Genomic DNA, 17,088 nt, shown 5'->3' with positions numbered 1-17,088 from the left:
TCAGACGGTCTTCCAAGGTAAGAAATCCTTACCTTTTAAAAAAAAAGCATCTTTTTAATTACAGTAAGCTGGTATTTCTTTAGACTGGATCATGTGTTTTATTGAATTATAAGCAGTTTCAACAATTTGCTGTATGAAGTAAAAAAAAAACTTTCATCTTATGACTAGAAACCTAATTTCCACTCATGTGACATGCAGACCGTTCTGCTTATACATGGTACAAGGGCTCACAGAATAATGCGTTTAGTATGAAAGTGATGCGAACTGTTTGGTATGGCCTTCTCAGCCACAAAATCTCAACCTAACTGAATATCAGTGGGAGATTGTGGAGCAAACAGGTTTAGCTTTGTTTTTGCTCGATGCAGTGTCCCCAGCACAAGGGCCCTTGCACCAGAAGTGACGCCATTGTGCCTTTTGGGTTGTGGCACATGGTTATGCATTCCCAGTTTTTGAGACTAGGTGGAGGTTTTCATTTCAAGATGGATGAGTTTGAAGGTAGACTGGCTGAATAGGTACGCCTGCACAAACAGATGTATGACCCTTCAGTGAGAGATCAAATGGACAGTCAAATAGTCTTAGTGGCTGTACAGTGTCTTCTTCTATACACATTTATCAAAATGTACTACTTATAAATGCTAAACGGGGGCACTTAAAATAGTGTTGCCCTCAAAAATTATATATATCCCACATCAAAAAGTTACAATGCAAAACAAGATGCAGCATTTGGGTGAAATCAGATTTTTCAGGTGACACTTTTTGTTAAATGTGGAGCAAACTGTAGCTTTCAAACTATTTGTCTATTTGAACAAACTCTAATCTTATAAATCATTGCTACTAATGAGCCTGAAGGACGAAACATTTATCTGAAAGGGAACACACATACACATAGATACAAGTGCACAGACAATTTTTCTCCTTCTCCATTCGTTTCATCTAATGAGCTGCAGCACGGCCGTCCACAAATAGCTCATCTAATTTCTGCCTTCACGAGGCTGAGTCAAGTCCTCACAGTGATGATAACCTGATCTGATTATTCACAAATTCAAAGGTGTTCACAAAAGCATCATGTTTATTCTGTAGGTGATGATTTCATATGTGTTATTTCTCTAATTTATTTTCCTCTCTCTGCCGTGATCACCATTTGCCTCACTTACTATCAGTTGCATAACTGTGAGAAAATGTTTTCTCACTGCAGCTTAGACCTGATGTGACAGGATGCCACATTAGCCTTAAACCAGCTGTTATCCCTGTGAGACTGCAAGTTAAAGATAAACCAGGTTAAAAATGTCAGTGTTTTAAAACCTGTAGCAAATAATCCAAAGCAGTTTGTGCCACATTAAGCGAATTATTTGGCCTTTCAGAACTATTTAAACCTATTAGATTTCCCAAGGACTCATAAGTGTTTGTTTATGTTTCAGCTTGTTTTTCAAATTAATTGCATTTAGTCGAAAACCTTTAGAAATAGTTGTGGATTGATCTGGAGAGTCACCATAGTCTACAGGCACATAAGATTTTAGTCCACCTAAACTTTAGGTGAAATATGTTCTTTAAACCTTTGTTGACATTTTTAATGCATCAGTTCATGTTGACTCCTAATACAGAATACTTGTCTGTTATGCCGCTGTTTAAACTGACTGACACTGATCTCAATGACAATCACACTGTGTAAAAATCATTACGTTTAGCCAAAGTTCTGGAGTACTTGATTGATAAGCATATCAAGGACCACTTGACCAGGTGTTCTGTCTTGAGTCCTTTTGGGCTGATCAAAAACCAGACGCGCTGCTGCGTTCAGAACCATTTGTAAGGGTTTCACCGCACAAGTTGGGAGACCTGCTAGGAGGGCATTGCAATAGTCAATGCGAGAGATAACCATGGCCCGTGCGAGCGAGTGATTGGCCCCAGTGAGGTGGTGTAAATTGAGAAGAGAAGGGGCCCAAGCGTTGGGGCACCCCTGTGGAGAGGCAGTGGGAGGAGGATAATTGTCCTTGCCACAAAACATTGTAGGAACGCCCCGAGAGGTAGGATTCGACCCACAGGAGTGCTTTACTTGAGATGCCCATTGCTGAGAGAGTGGATAGCAGGATCCTGTGGTTGACTGTGTCAAAGGCAGCTGATAGGTCAAGCAGGATAAGAACCGAGGACTGGGCTGCAGCTTTAGCTGATCTTAGGGCTTCTGTTACAGACAGAAGAACTGTTTCAGTAGAGTGGGCACTCTTAAAACCAGACTGATATGGATCTAGGGGGTCATTCCCTGAGAGGAATTCTGAGACCTGTTTGAAGACTGCCTGTTCGATAGTTTTGGATAGAAATGGTAGAAGAGACACTGGTCAACTTGAGCTGGGTCAAGTGAGGGCTTATTGAGCAAGGGTGTAACCCGAGCCCTTTTGAAAGTGGTCGGGAAGGTTCCTGAAGCCAGAGAAGTATTTATCACATGAGTGATTGTCGGGACCACAGTAGGAGATATGGCTTGGAGGAGATTCGTAGGATTCAGGTCCAGTGGGCACGGGTCAAGAGTTCTGATACTTGAGAGGAGTAAACAAGGAGAGTGAACAACCACTGACATGGGAGGGCAGAGGAAAAGATGTAGTAGGACTGCTACAATGGTTGGGTTTGAGTGTTTCAAAGAATTGGCTAGTTATAGCCTCCACTTTGCCTGTGAAGAAGGCAGCAAAGGTATCAGCAGACAAGTTTGTGGGTGGTGGAGGTGGAGGAGGATTTAGTAGCGCTTTAATTGTGGAAAATAATTTCCTTGAGTCAGTGGCACTGCTTATTCTGTCATTATAGAACACAGTTTTGGCAGCACTGATGCTTGTTGAGAAGGAGGATAGGAGCAATTAGTAGCCCTTAAGGTTGGCATTTTCTTTCAGCCGCTCTGAGATCAGTACGGAGGCCAGGAATGGTATCAGTTAGCCACTGGTGGGGCTGGTTTGGGCGAGCAGGCTTGGTGGATAGAGGACACAGGCTATCCAGGCACGAGCTTAGTGTAGAGCACAGAGATTGTGTGGCATCATTGACCTCAAGTGAGGAAAATGTGTTGAGGGTGGGTAGAGCGGAAGCTACCACTGAGGCAAAGTGAGCGGAGACAGATTAGAAGAAGTAGAGGTTGAGAACCAGAAACAAAGCCAGTTATTGTCACGATCCTGCCCTGAGCTCGTCTGGGTTATATTATTTTGGTTTGATTTTGGTTTCTCTGTGTCTGGGTTTCAGTCCTTTTTGTCTGTGGTCTTGTATCCAGTCTTCTGCTTGTTCTGTGTGGTGGTTCTGATCTGTCCTGTTATCTCGGTGTCTGCCTTAGTACTTGTTTAGTCCTGTTCCTGTCCCTCATGTGTTAGATCTCTACCATCATGCTTGGGTTCTGTCTGTTTGTTAGATGTCAATTTATGTTCTCCACCAGTTTCATTATTTCATTTATCCTCATCTTTAAGTTACTTCGTATCTGCCTTGTCTCGTATCCTAGTTCCACGTTGGTGTCTTAGTTCTTAGTCCTGTACCTTAGTTCATGTCTGAAGTGTTTACTCCTGGTCTGTGCACTTCTGTGTTGTTTTGCCCATGTCTGCTCTGAGTTTTGTTTTATCTTTGCTTCTGTCTGTGTTCCTTGTGATTAGTGTATTTGTATTTTAGTCTGCTTGTGTCTGGATTAGTTTGTTATTTTCGTTATTCTGATCTGTTACTACTTACTTTGACATGTTTGGTGTTCAGTACTTGTGTTATGTCTGTTCACCTCCAGTAATCTGCCTGTCAGCCAGTCTCTCTGTTTCCCCCTTCTGTCTTTCTGCCTCGTTAACCCTGATACCAGTCACCTGTGTTGCTCCCGCCCTGCTCATTAGCCCCTGTGTATAAATGTTTGGTGTTTCTGTTAATTCCCTGTCTGGTCATTGTCGCATGTATGCTCAGTCAGTTGTCGTATTTGGATTAAATACTCTGGAACTAGACCTCAGCTCTCTGTGTCATGCATTTGGGCTCTCACCTGCTCTGCGCACCCAGCAAACGTGACAGTTATTTGACAACCACCAATAAACCTGAAGAAAAAGAACACATTTACTCTGTTACAAAACAGTTGATCTAAGCTACTCTTATAAAAAAGGGCTTGAACCCATTTGTTTTGACTCTAACTTGCAGAGGGTTTCATAATCACATTTATAATCGAACTCAGCATGTGGTGCAGGGCAACTAAAGAGCTGAGCTACTCACTGTATCCAAAGGAGTTGCCCAGGGATCTATTATGGATCCTCTTCAGTTCACCTACTATGCCTATTTGCACACATCTCTATAGTGATGACACAATTTTATAGTGTTACACTCAAACTATAAGCCTGGCTATCGAACAGCTGCAGCTTGCTTTTTTCTCTTTAATTAGAAATTAAAAAACTTAAATAAGTAAATTCATGTTATTTTCTGTCTCACACTCTCAGCTTCAATGGAAACTGTATTGAGTGTGTTTATAAAGGTCTTCTAAATAGATTACCATGTTACTTCTCCTCATTTCTCACCCGGAGATGTTGAAGTTAAACGCTCTGGTGTCTCTGAATAGTTTCACACAAAAAGTGACAGAAATAGCTAAGGTTATCAAATGAAAAAAGAGAGGTTGAGAGAGAAGTCAGACCTGCTTTCTCAATACTGTATAGCTGGCCTATCACTGAAGGAAGTGGTTGTGAAAGTGGTCGGAAAGTTACAGAAATTCTAACGTCGGGAAGGTGTGGAGGGAGGGAGTTTCTGAAGCTGTTCAACCATTCAACAAGTTGCTCTGATGCAGTTTACTGATGCCTTAACACACTGATGTTTCTGATTGACACATGTGTTTACTATGTTGACAACTATTTTATTTTATCACTGGTTAAGTTGGCTTCTTTTTTTGCAGATTTTTACCAATTATTATTGTACATACATCTTAAAATTTTATATCAGGGAAAAGTTAAGTGTTAGCACCAGAACCAGATTGAGAGATTAAAGTCTCAGGAAACCTTTGCTGGTGTTTTAAGTTAATTAGCAGATGAAAGGCTCTTCTCTCGACATTTCTGTAATATTAAGCCGTAATCATCTAGATTAAAATTTTTAAAAGGTTGAAATATTTTTTTGAATTAAATTACGGAAGAAAATGAAGTTTACATGATATTTAAATTTTTTGAGTTGCGCCTGTATATCATTCATATATCAGGTCAATGTTGGAAGCAGCTCATCCAGAGACACCTGGCACAGAAACCTGAAATAACAAACAGGTCATGTGTGTCACCTGTTATGTAACTGAGTGCACAAATGACTGTATACGTCAATACGCACCCACATTATCAGTGTGTCACCAGTCATTTTAGCGCTCTACGGTTCCTCGTTCTTCATGTACTTTCTAGAAATTCCCAACATATCTTAAAACCATTTTCAAGATATGAAAGTGCGGGGATGTTTGTGGAGCCTCTCCACACGTGGGGCCTTGAACATCATCACCTTTCACCCCACCAATTACACTTTTTGTTGTACTGATATCTTTTGACCTTATGGGAATCCTGAAACAGTACACATCGTCCCAGATCCTCTGCTGAATCATGGTGCATCTCAGGAATTCAGAGGATGACTACTTTTTTAGGGATTTTACAGTTTGGTTGTTTTTTACAATTGCTAGCTTACAATTCTCTATACCTAGGCCACTTTTTCAAAACTCTACATACAGTCAGCACATCAGACATGCTGTATCAATGTGGACTAAACTGTGAATCACATTTCATTGCTTTCTTGAAAACAACCACTAAAACACCATTTTATCCATGTTAACTATCCTACTATCAAACTGTTATATTTATGTTCAAAACCCAATATAACCCAACATTACTGTAAATTAAACTGAAAATTAAACTCTACATTTTAAATATACAAATAAAAAGAATATACACTTCTTATTAGGACATACAACACTGGGCGTCTGTTTTCATTCCCTGATGGCCGCTATGAAAGCCTTGTCCTAATAAGAAGAAGGAAAAGGGGCAGGTGAGGCAGAATCCAGAACATTTTATAATTGTATAGGATTCATTGTTCTCCTCCAGTTACAGAGTGGTTTACATCCCATCACAGGATGGTGTCACTTTTTCTTCCACTCTCTGGTCCTCAACCCCACAGAGGAAATATTTCCTCATGGAGGTGAAAAGTGTATCACCACCAGCCACATGATCAGATGTCCCTCATGGACACAATGAATGCTGGATGTCTGGACATATCTCCAGAACTGTAAACTTTTGTGCTGAACTACATGTAGGTAAACACAATATATCAGAGTTTAGGCTGGGCAGGAATAGCAGCTACAGTAACTAACTTCCCTAATATATTTAACCACTTGTAGTTGTTCTAAAACCACATTTTCCTAGTAATTTCTCAGCCTTAACTGCCACCGTGTGAATAAGGTCAGAGTGTAGCGTTTCAAGGGTCCTTGAAAATGAGACCACATGAATCTACTTTCACATGTAGCCACAATGTTCCACCGATGCATACCTTTACAGCTGCATAAATCCATGAGGAATGTGTCTCTGTGGCATCCTAAGCTCTTTCACATGTACTGTATGTATTGAAACCTCTTTAAGGAGTTGGCAGTTATCTGAACCATTTTAGAGAAGGAAAAACAATACTATCAGACCCACGCTGAAGTGTATGATTGTGCAAATGATTTTAGAGTAACCTGAAGATTAAGCACTAGATTTTTCTGAGCATCCTCTGACCCTGCATGCCGGTGTCACTGTCAATGTAAAACCCAACCTTTGATTTTTATCCAGCCATTGGTCACATGGTTGTTTTATCTTTGAGATAAGCCATCTGCATGTTATGTAAAACACATTTCGCTCACTTTAAACAAGATCCATGATAAAAGGAATCTAAAAAGGACACTGAAAATATTGGTTCATGTTTATCATCCAAGGCCAAAGATCTGCCACAGATCGGCTTTAGTGCAAGTTTGCTTTGTTTTGTTTTTTGTATGTTTTTCTCAGGTAATTACTAACTGGCGGGAAATATAGTGCGGCAATACACGTGCTAACACAAGGTATGAATGTGGGAATGGCACAATAAATGCTTTATCTGGGGCTGGAGCAGAGTGTTTTCCCTCTGTCATATAACCCTAAACAGCAGTTATGAGTCAGTTTTTGCGCCTTTATAACATATTGCTGTTCTTGTAACAGTGGGAGCATTAGAGGAACGTGTCCTGCTAACAAGGAAACATACTGAACAGGCACTTGTAATGACCTATTCCTGATTCCCAGTAATGTATATTTTATTGCAGGAACAACACCAGGAAACTTCGCAGCTTTTCCTAGTAATTATATCTAGTAATTATATTTTTATGTAAAGCTTCAGTTTTATTGCTCAGCGAGACACAATATCAAGGCTGCAAAGCAAAGTGTGACATTCATGCCTTTGAGTCATTCACACACTCTAGGAACTGTAAATATACATTCATGTACAGACACAATGTTTATGAGAGTTTCAACTGAAAACATCTGGATGAGAACAGTGACACTGAATCAAATGATAAATTTGCAGTGCAAAAAACAAACAAAACAATGAGCTGAAGGAAGCTGAAAAGCTCTGTAGAGCTGAGCCACAGAGTCGGGTAATCATGTTTTGTCAAAGAAAAACTCATATTTTTTTCTGTAGATCAAACCAAAAGCCTTTAAAAGTCTGGACATCTGTGTAATCAGTGACAGAGAGAATTCAGCTGTGCAGGGGAGGTACTTACGTGATAACTTGTCTAATTCGTTCCACATTTCAACAAAGAACTTTTATTCTAAAGCGGTGTGCAGGTAGCAGTGCTTTTGATGTAGAAGCGCTGTGTGTGGGAATCAGTCTGGTTCATGATTTTGAAAATGGGGCATCAGGGCTCACAGGGTCAACCTCTTGCACACAGTTTGTCCCCTGGATCAATATTTAGTCAAAGTTAAGTAGGTTTGTTATGGGCATGTTTACTTGTAGGACACTGGGAGCAGAACAGCTGATTCTGTGGTTCTAGAAAACTGTAAGGCGAAAGTCTCATTTAGATCTTTTCCCCGGGGACCAAAATCCCCAAATCAAAAAAGTATTTGCATAACCTCAGATGTTCACTGTGTTTTTTGGGGGGGAGTTGTTCACCATATTATCCTTGTTTGCTTTTTTTCAGTTGCTGATTAAAAAAGAAAGACAACCTTCTATAGAGTGAAAGAAAAGAGAACACAGTTTGTTTGGTCTTTGTTGGCATGTTTAAATTTCTTCTCCTGTCACCTTGCACCCATAAGACCCAGCTGCTTTTCTAATGGTTCAGTGATCGCCGTCTTACATTCTGTTATCAGCTAATAAAGCTAAAGATATTATCTTTTAAATTTATATAGCGCTCTTCCAGCAATAACTATTATATTTACTGTAGACACAAATACTAAGATCTGCATAATTTCAACTGTGACCTAATCAGGCCAAACATCTGACAACAGTTAAGAGTTCCTATGATCTTGCACCATGTGAAGCTATTTAAGTCCTTACCTTAAGCAATCTAAAAGAAACAGTCTCAAAGCTGATATTGTACAGAAGTTTATATCCTGGCTGCAGAAATCTGCACACTTTGAAACTGGTTAAAGCTGAACTACAGCTCGACTGTTAAGGCAGTTTAGAAGCTATGTAGCTAAAGATGTGGAGGGGCTGCCTCCATGGCCTCCTAAACCAACGTTCCAAGTCTGGCCAAGGACATTTTTAATATATTTATCTCTCCCTCAGTTCTAGATGCTTTTCCACTGTCTGTAAGTGCTTTAATTCACCAAAAATACCTAAAGAACAAAAGATTTGCCCATGTGTTGCAGATTTGGGTTTGACCAGAAGGCACAACTGTTTATCACAGCAGTGGATGGAAATGTTACAGCAGTGAGTTTGGGGGACGTGCACAGTGATAACAGAAGTGGTCCAAGTATTGACCCCTGAGTTATTCCATACTTCTGCAGCTGAAGAAATAAAATAATAAATTAAACAAAAACAGGATGGGAAATAATCCAGGGTCATTCCAGAAACACTGTCCTCCTGTTTTAATTGTGATTGCCATGATCAATGGTGTCAAAGGCTGCATTACTGTCAAGAAGGACCAAAACAGAGCACTAATCAGTAATTTCAAACCTGACGGGCACTTTTCAAAAACCTGTTATCAAAGGGAAACTGTGCAAGTTGCTTCAGAACAAGTTTCTCCATAATTTCAGAAATGCAGAGCAATTTTAGGAGTGGTTTAAAATGCTTTAAATGAGACTGAAGGATGAAGGGCAGGTCCTTTCAGCAGACATGTGAGACGATGGCATATGCATCTTAAAAGCTGTCTGGTGAAGTTACAATATAGCTTCCAAAAAAGTAAAATAGCTTGTTTCATCTCCATTGCCCATGATTTCAGGTCAGGACTTCACCGTGTGAGAAATCTCTGCTTGCTTTAACAGATGATTGGTGTGGAATTCATATCGAGACGCGTGACATTACAAACCGGCATGTCTCTGCAGGGTCTGCTGGCAGAAAGTTACACAATTACGACAAGGAGTTTGTTTTATTTTTTGTTTTGAGAATTCAGCACCCTTTTTACTGGGGTTGAGCTTTTTGATTTTTTAGAAATCATACAGCTCATCATCTTTACTCCGGAAGAGTTGAGACGTCTAACATATTAGTTGTCAGTTGTACCAAGATCATCTTACATTTACAGAAAGATGGAATTGAGTGAGAAATCATATGGTAATAGAGAATATGGGGATAAATGGCTTTTCTACAGGACAAAAAACTTTAACACTTTATTCATGGTAGTGTAAAAACTCACCTAAACTTACTCAGCACCAGACATTTACCTGCCGATTGACTGCAGCTAAGCGGATGCTACCACCAGCATCTCCAATCTACAGTGACATTTTTATTGCCATTTCATTTGACAGTAAAAACGGAGACAGAGGTGAACAGGTTATGATGGGCCATCATGCTGCAGACAGATGGCCCCTACTCATTGGCTGTGACAAAGGCGTGTTAGCTATGACCGAGGGGAAGGGAGCAGAGGTCAACGGGTCAACGACTCCTATCGTGTTATCAAACAAAGTAAATGAAGAGAACAAGAGATATGAAGAAGCCAGAACCCAAACAGAGAGGTGGTTGACTCGGCAGGAAATCATAATATACACACCATGGCGGACGGCTGTCCCCTTATGTGTCAATGGCAAACAACAACTCAAGGTCCAACAACGTCAGGTCGCATGTTGTGGTCTAGGCTCTTCGTGTTTTGGCTGGTGTGAGACTTTGACAGACCGTTGGCGGTCTTTAGTCTGTATTCACTTGTGTAATCCTACATAAAGTAAAGGCAAAAGTCAATAAATGGTTTACGTCACCTTGCGTTATGATTACAGGTTGACCTTCACTAGGTGTGTTATGTTGTTGTACATTTGGGATTGTAATATTTTTCAAGAATGTAAATGTGACATCATTCTTGTACTTATAAAACCCAACAAAGGTGGTGGGGCGTTATGTAATCTATGTCAGTGCCCAGTGCGATTTGCAGCAACATTAACACAAGTTGTCTTCTTGCGTAAGTCTCTGGCATTTTCTACTGACACAATCATGCTTTTTTCTCCCTGTCGTCGGGCTGGTAGTTGAACTCAGTGGAGACAGTAGAGACAAGGAAATCACAGAAACACAGAGAGACTACAGTAAAAATATACAGACAAATTAACAACACATATCAAAGTGATTTACTACAAGGGTCTCTTATCTGACTGTCCTTGACAGGCCTTCATCTCAGGACAGTTAGTTTCTATTCCCCTCCTTCCTAAGGCAGCTGCATAATACCCTACAGTATAAAGTCCTCTGTTTCTTCACTGGTCTTACACACACTTTGTCTTACATTCTGCAGATTGGTTGCACTCTGTATGTTTGAATAAAAAGAATAAAATCTTTAAATTCTTTATTTCGGAAGACTCACTAAAGGACAAATTCTTATAAAATGATAATGCATAGGCCTATAGTCACATTATATAAATAAAATACAAACGGTCTACTGACAGTATACTATTAAGTGAACGCTAAACATTTTTTTAGTTTTATAATATTATACTGATACAGTAATTTATACTTTGCTACTTCTCCAGGTTGTGGATAGAGTCTCTGCAGTGGGCAGATGTAGCTTTAACCAGACGCAGGAGGCCAGTGTGCCAATAGGTGCTCCTTCTAGCCGCCTCTCTTCCTGAGAGCAACACGTTCCCCTTGTTCTGTTTTACTAAAGTCATTGTTATAAATATTGGTTAGTAATCTTGCTTACATAAAATGTGGAGTGGATTTTGTGGGTGGTGCTGGTGTATCTTGTGTCCATCCCCCGTTCAAAAAGTACACAATCACCAATCACAGTAAAGTTTTTTGTGTGTTTTAAAAGTTGTCTTCAATATTTTTAAAAGCTTTGACAAAATTTTGAGGCCCATGACGAGTGACCAGATACTAGGGTCTTCACTTCCCCCACCGGTTTCTCACGATAGTACACAAGGAGAAGGAGCACACACATGTAGTATTAAAATATATACAATAAATTGTTAAACTCTGTGTGGTCCTATTTTTTTCATTTAGGAGTACATGTACTCCTTGGGAAAAACCTTAGCGAGCTAACATCATGTTTAAAGGTAACAACAGTTACCTACAACATTACCAGTTAACATTATAAGATTAGGATTCTGCACTTAGATATCTTTCTCATTACCCACAGTCATACGCTGTAACCGACTGCAGTGTCTGCCATGTTTTTGTTTCAAGTTCAGCCCTCTCCAGTTCAGTTAGCAGGGACAAAACTCATTTGCAGACAGCCAACCTCTCATAGTCCATTTCTACTGCATCTCCACATCCCCCCCATGGTACTGACAGCTCCACAAAACACACAACACACAGCATTTCTGACCTTACATTAATGGTAGATCTCCTGAGGAACAACATCGCTGAATCCCAGTATCAACACTTGCAGACTCATGGATTTTGAGGCACGTTCACGGTGAAATTAAACATGGTAGATGCAACTACAAGGAAAATAAGTTTACATGTGAGTGTATGATGCTGTTTAAAAAAAAAAAGAAATAGTACACTTATTATTTGAAAATGACCTCTCATCCACTCTGTATAGCAAAAGCCTGGGATACGTTCAAATCAGACAGTCGGTCCTTTCAGTGCCTCTGCCATAAGAAAGTAAACAATGTAAAATAAAAAGTCCCAAAACCACAATTGTATGTAACATGTTTTGGTGTTGTCAATTTAACTTGATGTGTTATTACACTTGAACACAAAGGACATGTTGGATCCTCGCCTAACCATTTAACTAAGGCATAGGTGACAATGATGAAATAAAAGGACCATTCTGCATAATTTAATTCTTTTCATACTTTAATTACATTTTTCTGGTGATACTTATGTACTTTGAATGCAAGACTTTTACTTTGTAGTAAAATCCTTTTTTTCCACCACTGGAACAAGAACATAAACTGTTCTCACAGGAATCTTGTGACCTACATGATACCCAAAATGTCAGGCTCTAGTCCCATGAGTACAACGTGGAGCCTTAAAGAACCAATCAAAAGGATGTAGTGTTTATTTCTGACTTAATGAGTTGTAATCTGCCTCATTTACATCATAAACAGGGTGTGTCAATGAACTTACTATGTCTTACTGGCAACAAGAGCAAAAACACACATCAGGATGTAACTTATTTTATTATGTAAAGGAGAAGAGGTATAAAGTTGCCTAAAACAGAAAATACTGAAGTGAGCACCTCAAAGTTGTACTCAGGTAGTTCCAGTATGTTAGGCTACATGGTAGCATGCGTTGACTTCACATGTTATGCTATATCCACTAACTTTTGGCGAGAACAGGCGCAACAGACAGACACGTGATGTTCAAAACAAAATGTTTCCCAACCTGGGTCACTCTACAATAAGCTGATCAATGATTGCTGAATGGATGTTTCAGTGCCCATACTTTCCTGTTGGTGGACTTGGCTGATGTCAACACTAGTACTGCTTCTGGAGGCGGGTGGATGAAATATATTGCCTTTTGTTGCAAATTACTTGAAGGTGTGTCCACCCAGCCAATGAGGCTGCAGCATTCACATGCGTCATCTTGACCCAGGGGTGGGGTAGGGTGGGGGGGGTTAGGGCGTATTCTGGGGCTATAATATAGCCGGCAACTGCGGCTTGCAATCACAAGTGGGAAGAAGACTCAAAGGGTACTCCAAACCAGAACAAGAAACACTAGAGAAGACACCGGCTTGATACTATTTGACATTTTCAACAGCTGATTCGACGTTTTTGCTGCTTTGGAACTTGTGCATTTACTACTTTTTTATTTTTTTTTACCTCACCAGAAACTTATACAATTTTTCCCAATGTTTCCAGAGGCAAAGAGCGGGTGAGTACACTTTTGAACAGACTGTACTTTCAGCTTTCCTCTTCCCATGCTGCTAAACCAGACGCTGAACACAAGACCCCTTCATGAGCAGCTTGGACTGCCGGTCAAAAACGTACTGGGAATGTTGGCTGGGGGCCAAATAAACATTAGATAAGCCTTTCGTGGAATTAAACTGTCTTTGACAGTTTTTAAGGACAGGACATTTGTTCTGATTAAACTATTATTAATAACCTGTTATGTGGCAGTATGTGGTGACTTTAACTGTATGGTGTTAATAAAGCACCATACAGTTATCTGTAGTTTTACAGAGTATATTTATTAATAGCACATCTTTAGGGACCAAACCATTAATCCATGCTTAAGTGAGGGTGAATCTAGCAGTTTGTCAAATTAAAGGGATTATTCAAATTACAAGGGATTAGTGTGTACATTTCAACTGAGCAGATAAAAAAGCACCATGTCACCATTCAAGTTCATGAGGCATGATCCTGCTGTGACTCTGCAGGAATGTGCGTGTGTGCCTTCAAAAGTCATATCCTTATTAGTAGTACTTCTCAGATTAGATCTTAGATCTTATCCTGTAATCTGATAATAATGATCACATCACATGTTGTGTAATGAATTAGGAGGCAAAGAGAGGTGAATAGGGACTCTGGAAAAAGTTGGCATTTATGGAGTTTGACAGCAAAAGAAGGAAAAGCACATAAGATTTTTAAAATTCTTGTGGTCACTTTTGTGCATTATCCTCTTGTAACATCACTTTCACGTCATTTAAAGATGAGTTTAACTCTATCTAATAAAAGCTTTTTATTGATTCCTGCTTGATTTACAAACCGGGTCATCCTAACCCTCTTTTCATGTCATCCAGCTACAGCTACGAGGACTGCAAGGCCACTGCTGACTGGCTGCTGGCCCAGACAGACATACGACCTGCAGTGGGCATTGTTTGCGGGTCAGGGCTCGGAGGGCTGGCTGACATGTTAAAGGACCCGGTAGCTTTCAACTACAAGGATATCCCCAACTTTCCACAGAGCACTGGTGAGTTTAACTACCAAAAAAAACTTTCAGTTGCTGACTGGTTTTCATTTATTGTTGACATTAAGTCATTGGTTTGTGTTTTTTGCAGTGCACGGACATGCAGGTCGGCTCGTGTTCGGCACCTTAAAGGGGAGGCCGTGTGTTTGCATGCAGGGGCGCTTCCACTTGTACGAGGGTTACCCAGTCCAGAAGGTGAACTGATTACATCAAGGAGCAAATTTCCATAAAAATGCTCTAAATACTGTTCCGCTGCTGAAAGATCCCCCTGCATGGCTAATGGTAATGTGTTTCCAGGTTACGCTGCCCATACGTGTCTTCAAGTTGCTCGGCGTGGAGACGGTGATGCTCACCAACGCAGCCGGAGGTCTCAATCAGGACTTTAAAGTGGGAGACATCATGATCATCAAAGACCACCTCAACATGCCGGGCTTTGCTGGCAACAATCCACTGGCTGGACCCAACGATGAAAGGTGTGTGTGTGTAGTCTGTACATTCAAAGATGGGTTTCCTGCACCAGGTTCATGTTGCAAATAATATTAAATCAGCTGCCACAAAGAGAAAGTGTCACTATGGAAATACCTCTTACTTGTCTTTCTGGAAGAAACCCTGAGCCTCAGGTCTACTCCAGCCTTTGCCCTCATTAAACCTTCCTCCTGTCCCTCGCAGGTTCGGTGTACGTTTCCCCTGCATGTCTGACGCTTACGACAGGGAGCTGCAGCAGCTGGCCATGGACGTGGGACAGGAGCTCGGCTACGGAGACTTCCTGAAGGAGGGTGTGTACTGCGTGCTGGGTGGACCCTCGTTCGAGACCATTGCTGAGTCCCGTATGCTGTTCAAACTGGGCGCAGATGCAGTTGGTGAGTAAAAAGTGAATATTAGTCACCAACACAAAATAAAAAATATATGGCTACAGTACACGGCAGCAATGATATATATAAAAATGTACCTGTTAAAAGCTGCATTATGTAACTTTCATGTGAAAATACACCTGATATTTGCCCATATTTACTTCACCCACAAACAGAGATAAATCAAAGCTATAAAACTAAATACAGACTTCTAAACTGAAGGGAGCAAAGCTGGACTCATTAGCAAGCTTAGCTCTACAGTTGATATAAACATCAGACCTCAGCCGGCGTGACATCATATTTTATGGTTTCTCTACTGAAAATACACATTATTTATTTTTCACATATGTATCTATCCTGGTATCTTTTATCAATTTTAAACGGCCTCTTTTCCTCTCCAGGCATGAGCACAGCCCCCGAGGTGATTGTGGCGCGTCACTGCGGCATGCGTGTCTTCGCCCTCTCGTTGATCACCAACAAGGCGGTGATGGACTACGACAGTGAGGAGAAGGCCAATCACGAGGAGGTCCTTGAGATGGGCAACCGGCGAGCGGAACAGCTGGAGCGCCTGGTTACCACCATGGTGACCAGGATCGAGCACAACAACAACAACTACGCCTAAGAGACGCCAAGGCGCTACCTCAGGAGCACTCTCGCTAGCCTTTAACAATAACTGGAGGAGACTTAAAAGTGGTTATGGTTCACATTTAATGCTATTGTACCGAAGAAAATCACTCTTACTTTATTATTTAGGTGTGCAGTTTGGGCTGTTTAGTCCTAGGTCAAAAAAAGATGATAGCCTATCTCACTTGCCTTATCTGACATCTTACATTCCTCTAACGAGCGGTTCCAGATGACAAACGTCTCTTCACTTGTTATCATTTAAAATGAGGTGCTTTTGTTCTAACTTAAAATGTATGATCAGCTGTATAAATGTCTGCAATTTAACTTAATGAGTAAAAATCTGCCTGTAAAGATCGTATTATGATGTTCTTGAAATATGTACAATAGTGAACTTTTATTGTGCTTGTTTTTTTAATGTTATTACTAAATATACTATTTATTACTATATAAAGAGTGTTTGTGTTGTTCTTTGGGGTGTGGACGGGAGCCTTTTTTCCTCTTTTGAATTACTCATCACAACCACACAAAAAAATTCAGACTTATCAATGAAAATGTACTCTCACCGGTCAGTTTATCAGGTACACCTGTTCAATTGCTTGTTAACACAAATAGCTAATCAGCCAATCACAACATAGCAGATCAATGCAGTTAGTCACGTAGGCGTGATCAAGACAACTTGCTGAAGTTCAAGCAAAGCATCAGAATGGGGAAGACAGGGGTTTAAGTGACTTTGAACGTAGCATGGTTGTTGGTGCCAGACGGGCTGGTCTGAGTATTTCAGAAACTGCTGATCTAGTGGGATTTTTACGCACAATCATCTCTAGGGTTTACAGAGAATGGTCCGAAAAAGAGAAAATATCCTGTGAGCTGCAGTTGTGTGGACAAAAATGCCTTGTTGATGTCAGAGGAGAATGGGCAGGTTCGAGATGACAGAAAGGCAACAGTAACTCAAATAAGGACTCGTGCGTCAGAGATGGTATGCAGAATACCATCTCTGAACACACAACACGTCAAACCCAGAAGCAGACGGGCTACAGCAGCAGACCACACCGGGAGCACTCCTGTCAGCTAAGAACAGGAAACTGCTACAGTTCACACAGGCTTACCAAAGCTGGACAATAAAAGATTGGAAAAACGACTGGTCTGACTGAGTATTGTTGCTGACCATGTCCATCCCTTTATGACCACAGTG

General features: G+C 40.6%; 1 protein-coding gene across 1 annotated transcript; it reads left to right on the top strand.

Moving 5' to 3' along the window:
* The first annotated feature begins 13,167 nt into the window (after positions 1-13,167).
* pnp5a (purine nucleoside phosphorylase 5a) lies at positions 13,168-16,343 on the top strand. Its single transcript, XM_038732792.1, has 6 exons — positions 13,168-13,386; positions 14,255-14,424; positions 14,513-14,616; positions 14,719-14,894; positions 15,091-15,281; positions 15,674-16,343. The coding sequence occupies exons 1-6, from the start codon at positions 13,364-13,366 to the stop codon at positions 15,892-15,894; spliced, it is 885 nt and encodes a 294-aa protein (XP_038588720.1). The 5' UTR covers positions 13,168-13,363; the 3' UTR covers positions 15,895-16,343.
* Positions 16,344-17,088: the final 745 nt, after the last annotated feature.

Source organism: Micropterus salmoides, unplaced genomic scaffold (assembly GCF_014851395.1).
Source record: "Micropterus salmoides isolate LMB-PRFRI ecotype aquatic unplaced genomic scaffold, ASM1485139v1 Ms_hic_scaffold_2, whole genome shotgun sequence".
NCBI classification, from domain to species: domain Eukaryota; kingdom Metazoa; phylum Chordata; class Actinopteri; order Centrarchiformes; family Centrarchidae; genus Micropterus; species Micropterus salmoides.
The sequence above is the reverse complement of the archived record's forward strand: the minus strand, read 5'-3'. Positions and strand labels throughout refer to the sequence as shown.

What these genes read in the sequence shown, in the direction of transcription:
- pnp5a (XM_038732792.1), top strand. Translation starts at nt 13,364, where the DNA reads ATGTTTCCAGAGGCAAAGAGCGG. An exon ending in CAACTTTCCACAGAGCACTG is followed by an intron (nt 14,425 to 14,512) that starts GTGAGTTTAACT and finishes TGTTTTTTGCAG; the next exon opens with TGCACGGACATGCAGGTCGG. An exon ending in AGGGTTACCCAGTCCAGAAG is followed by an intron (nt 14,617 to 14,718) that starts GTGAACTGATTA and finishes ATGTGTTTCCAG; the next exon opens with GTTACGCTGCCCATACGTGT.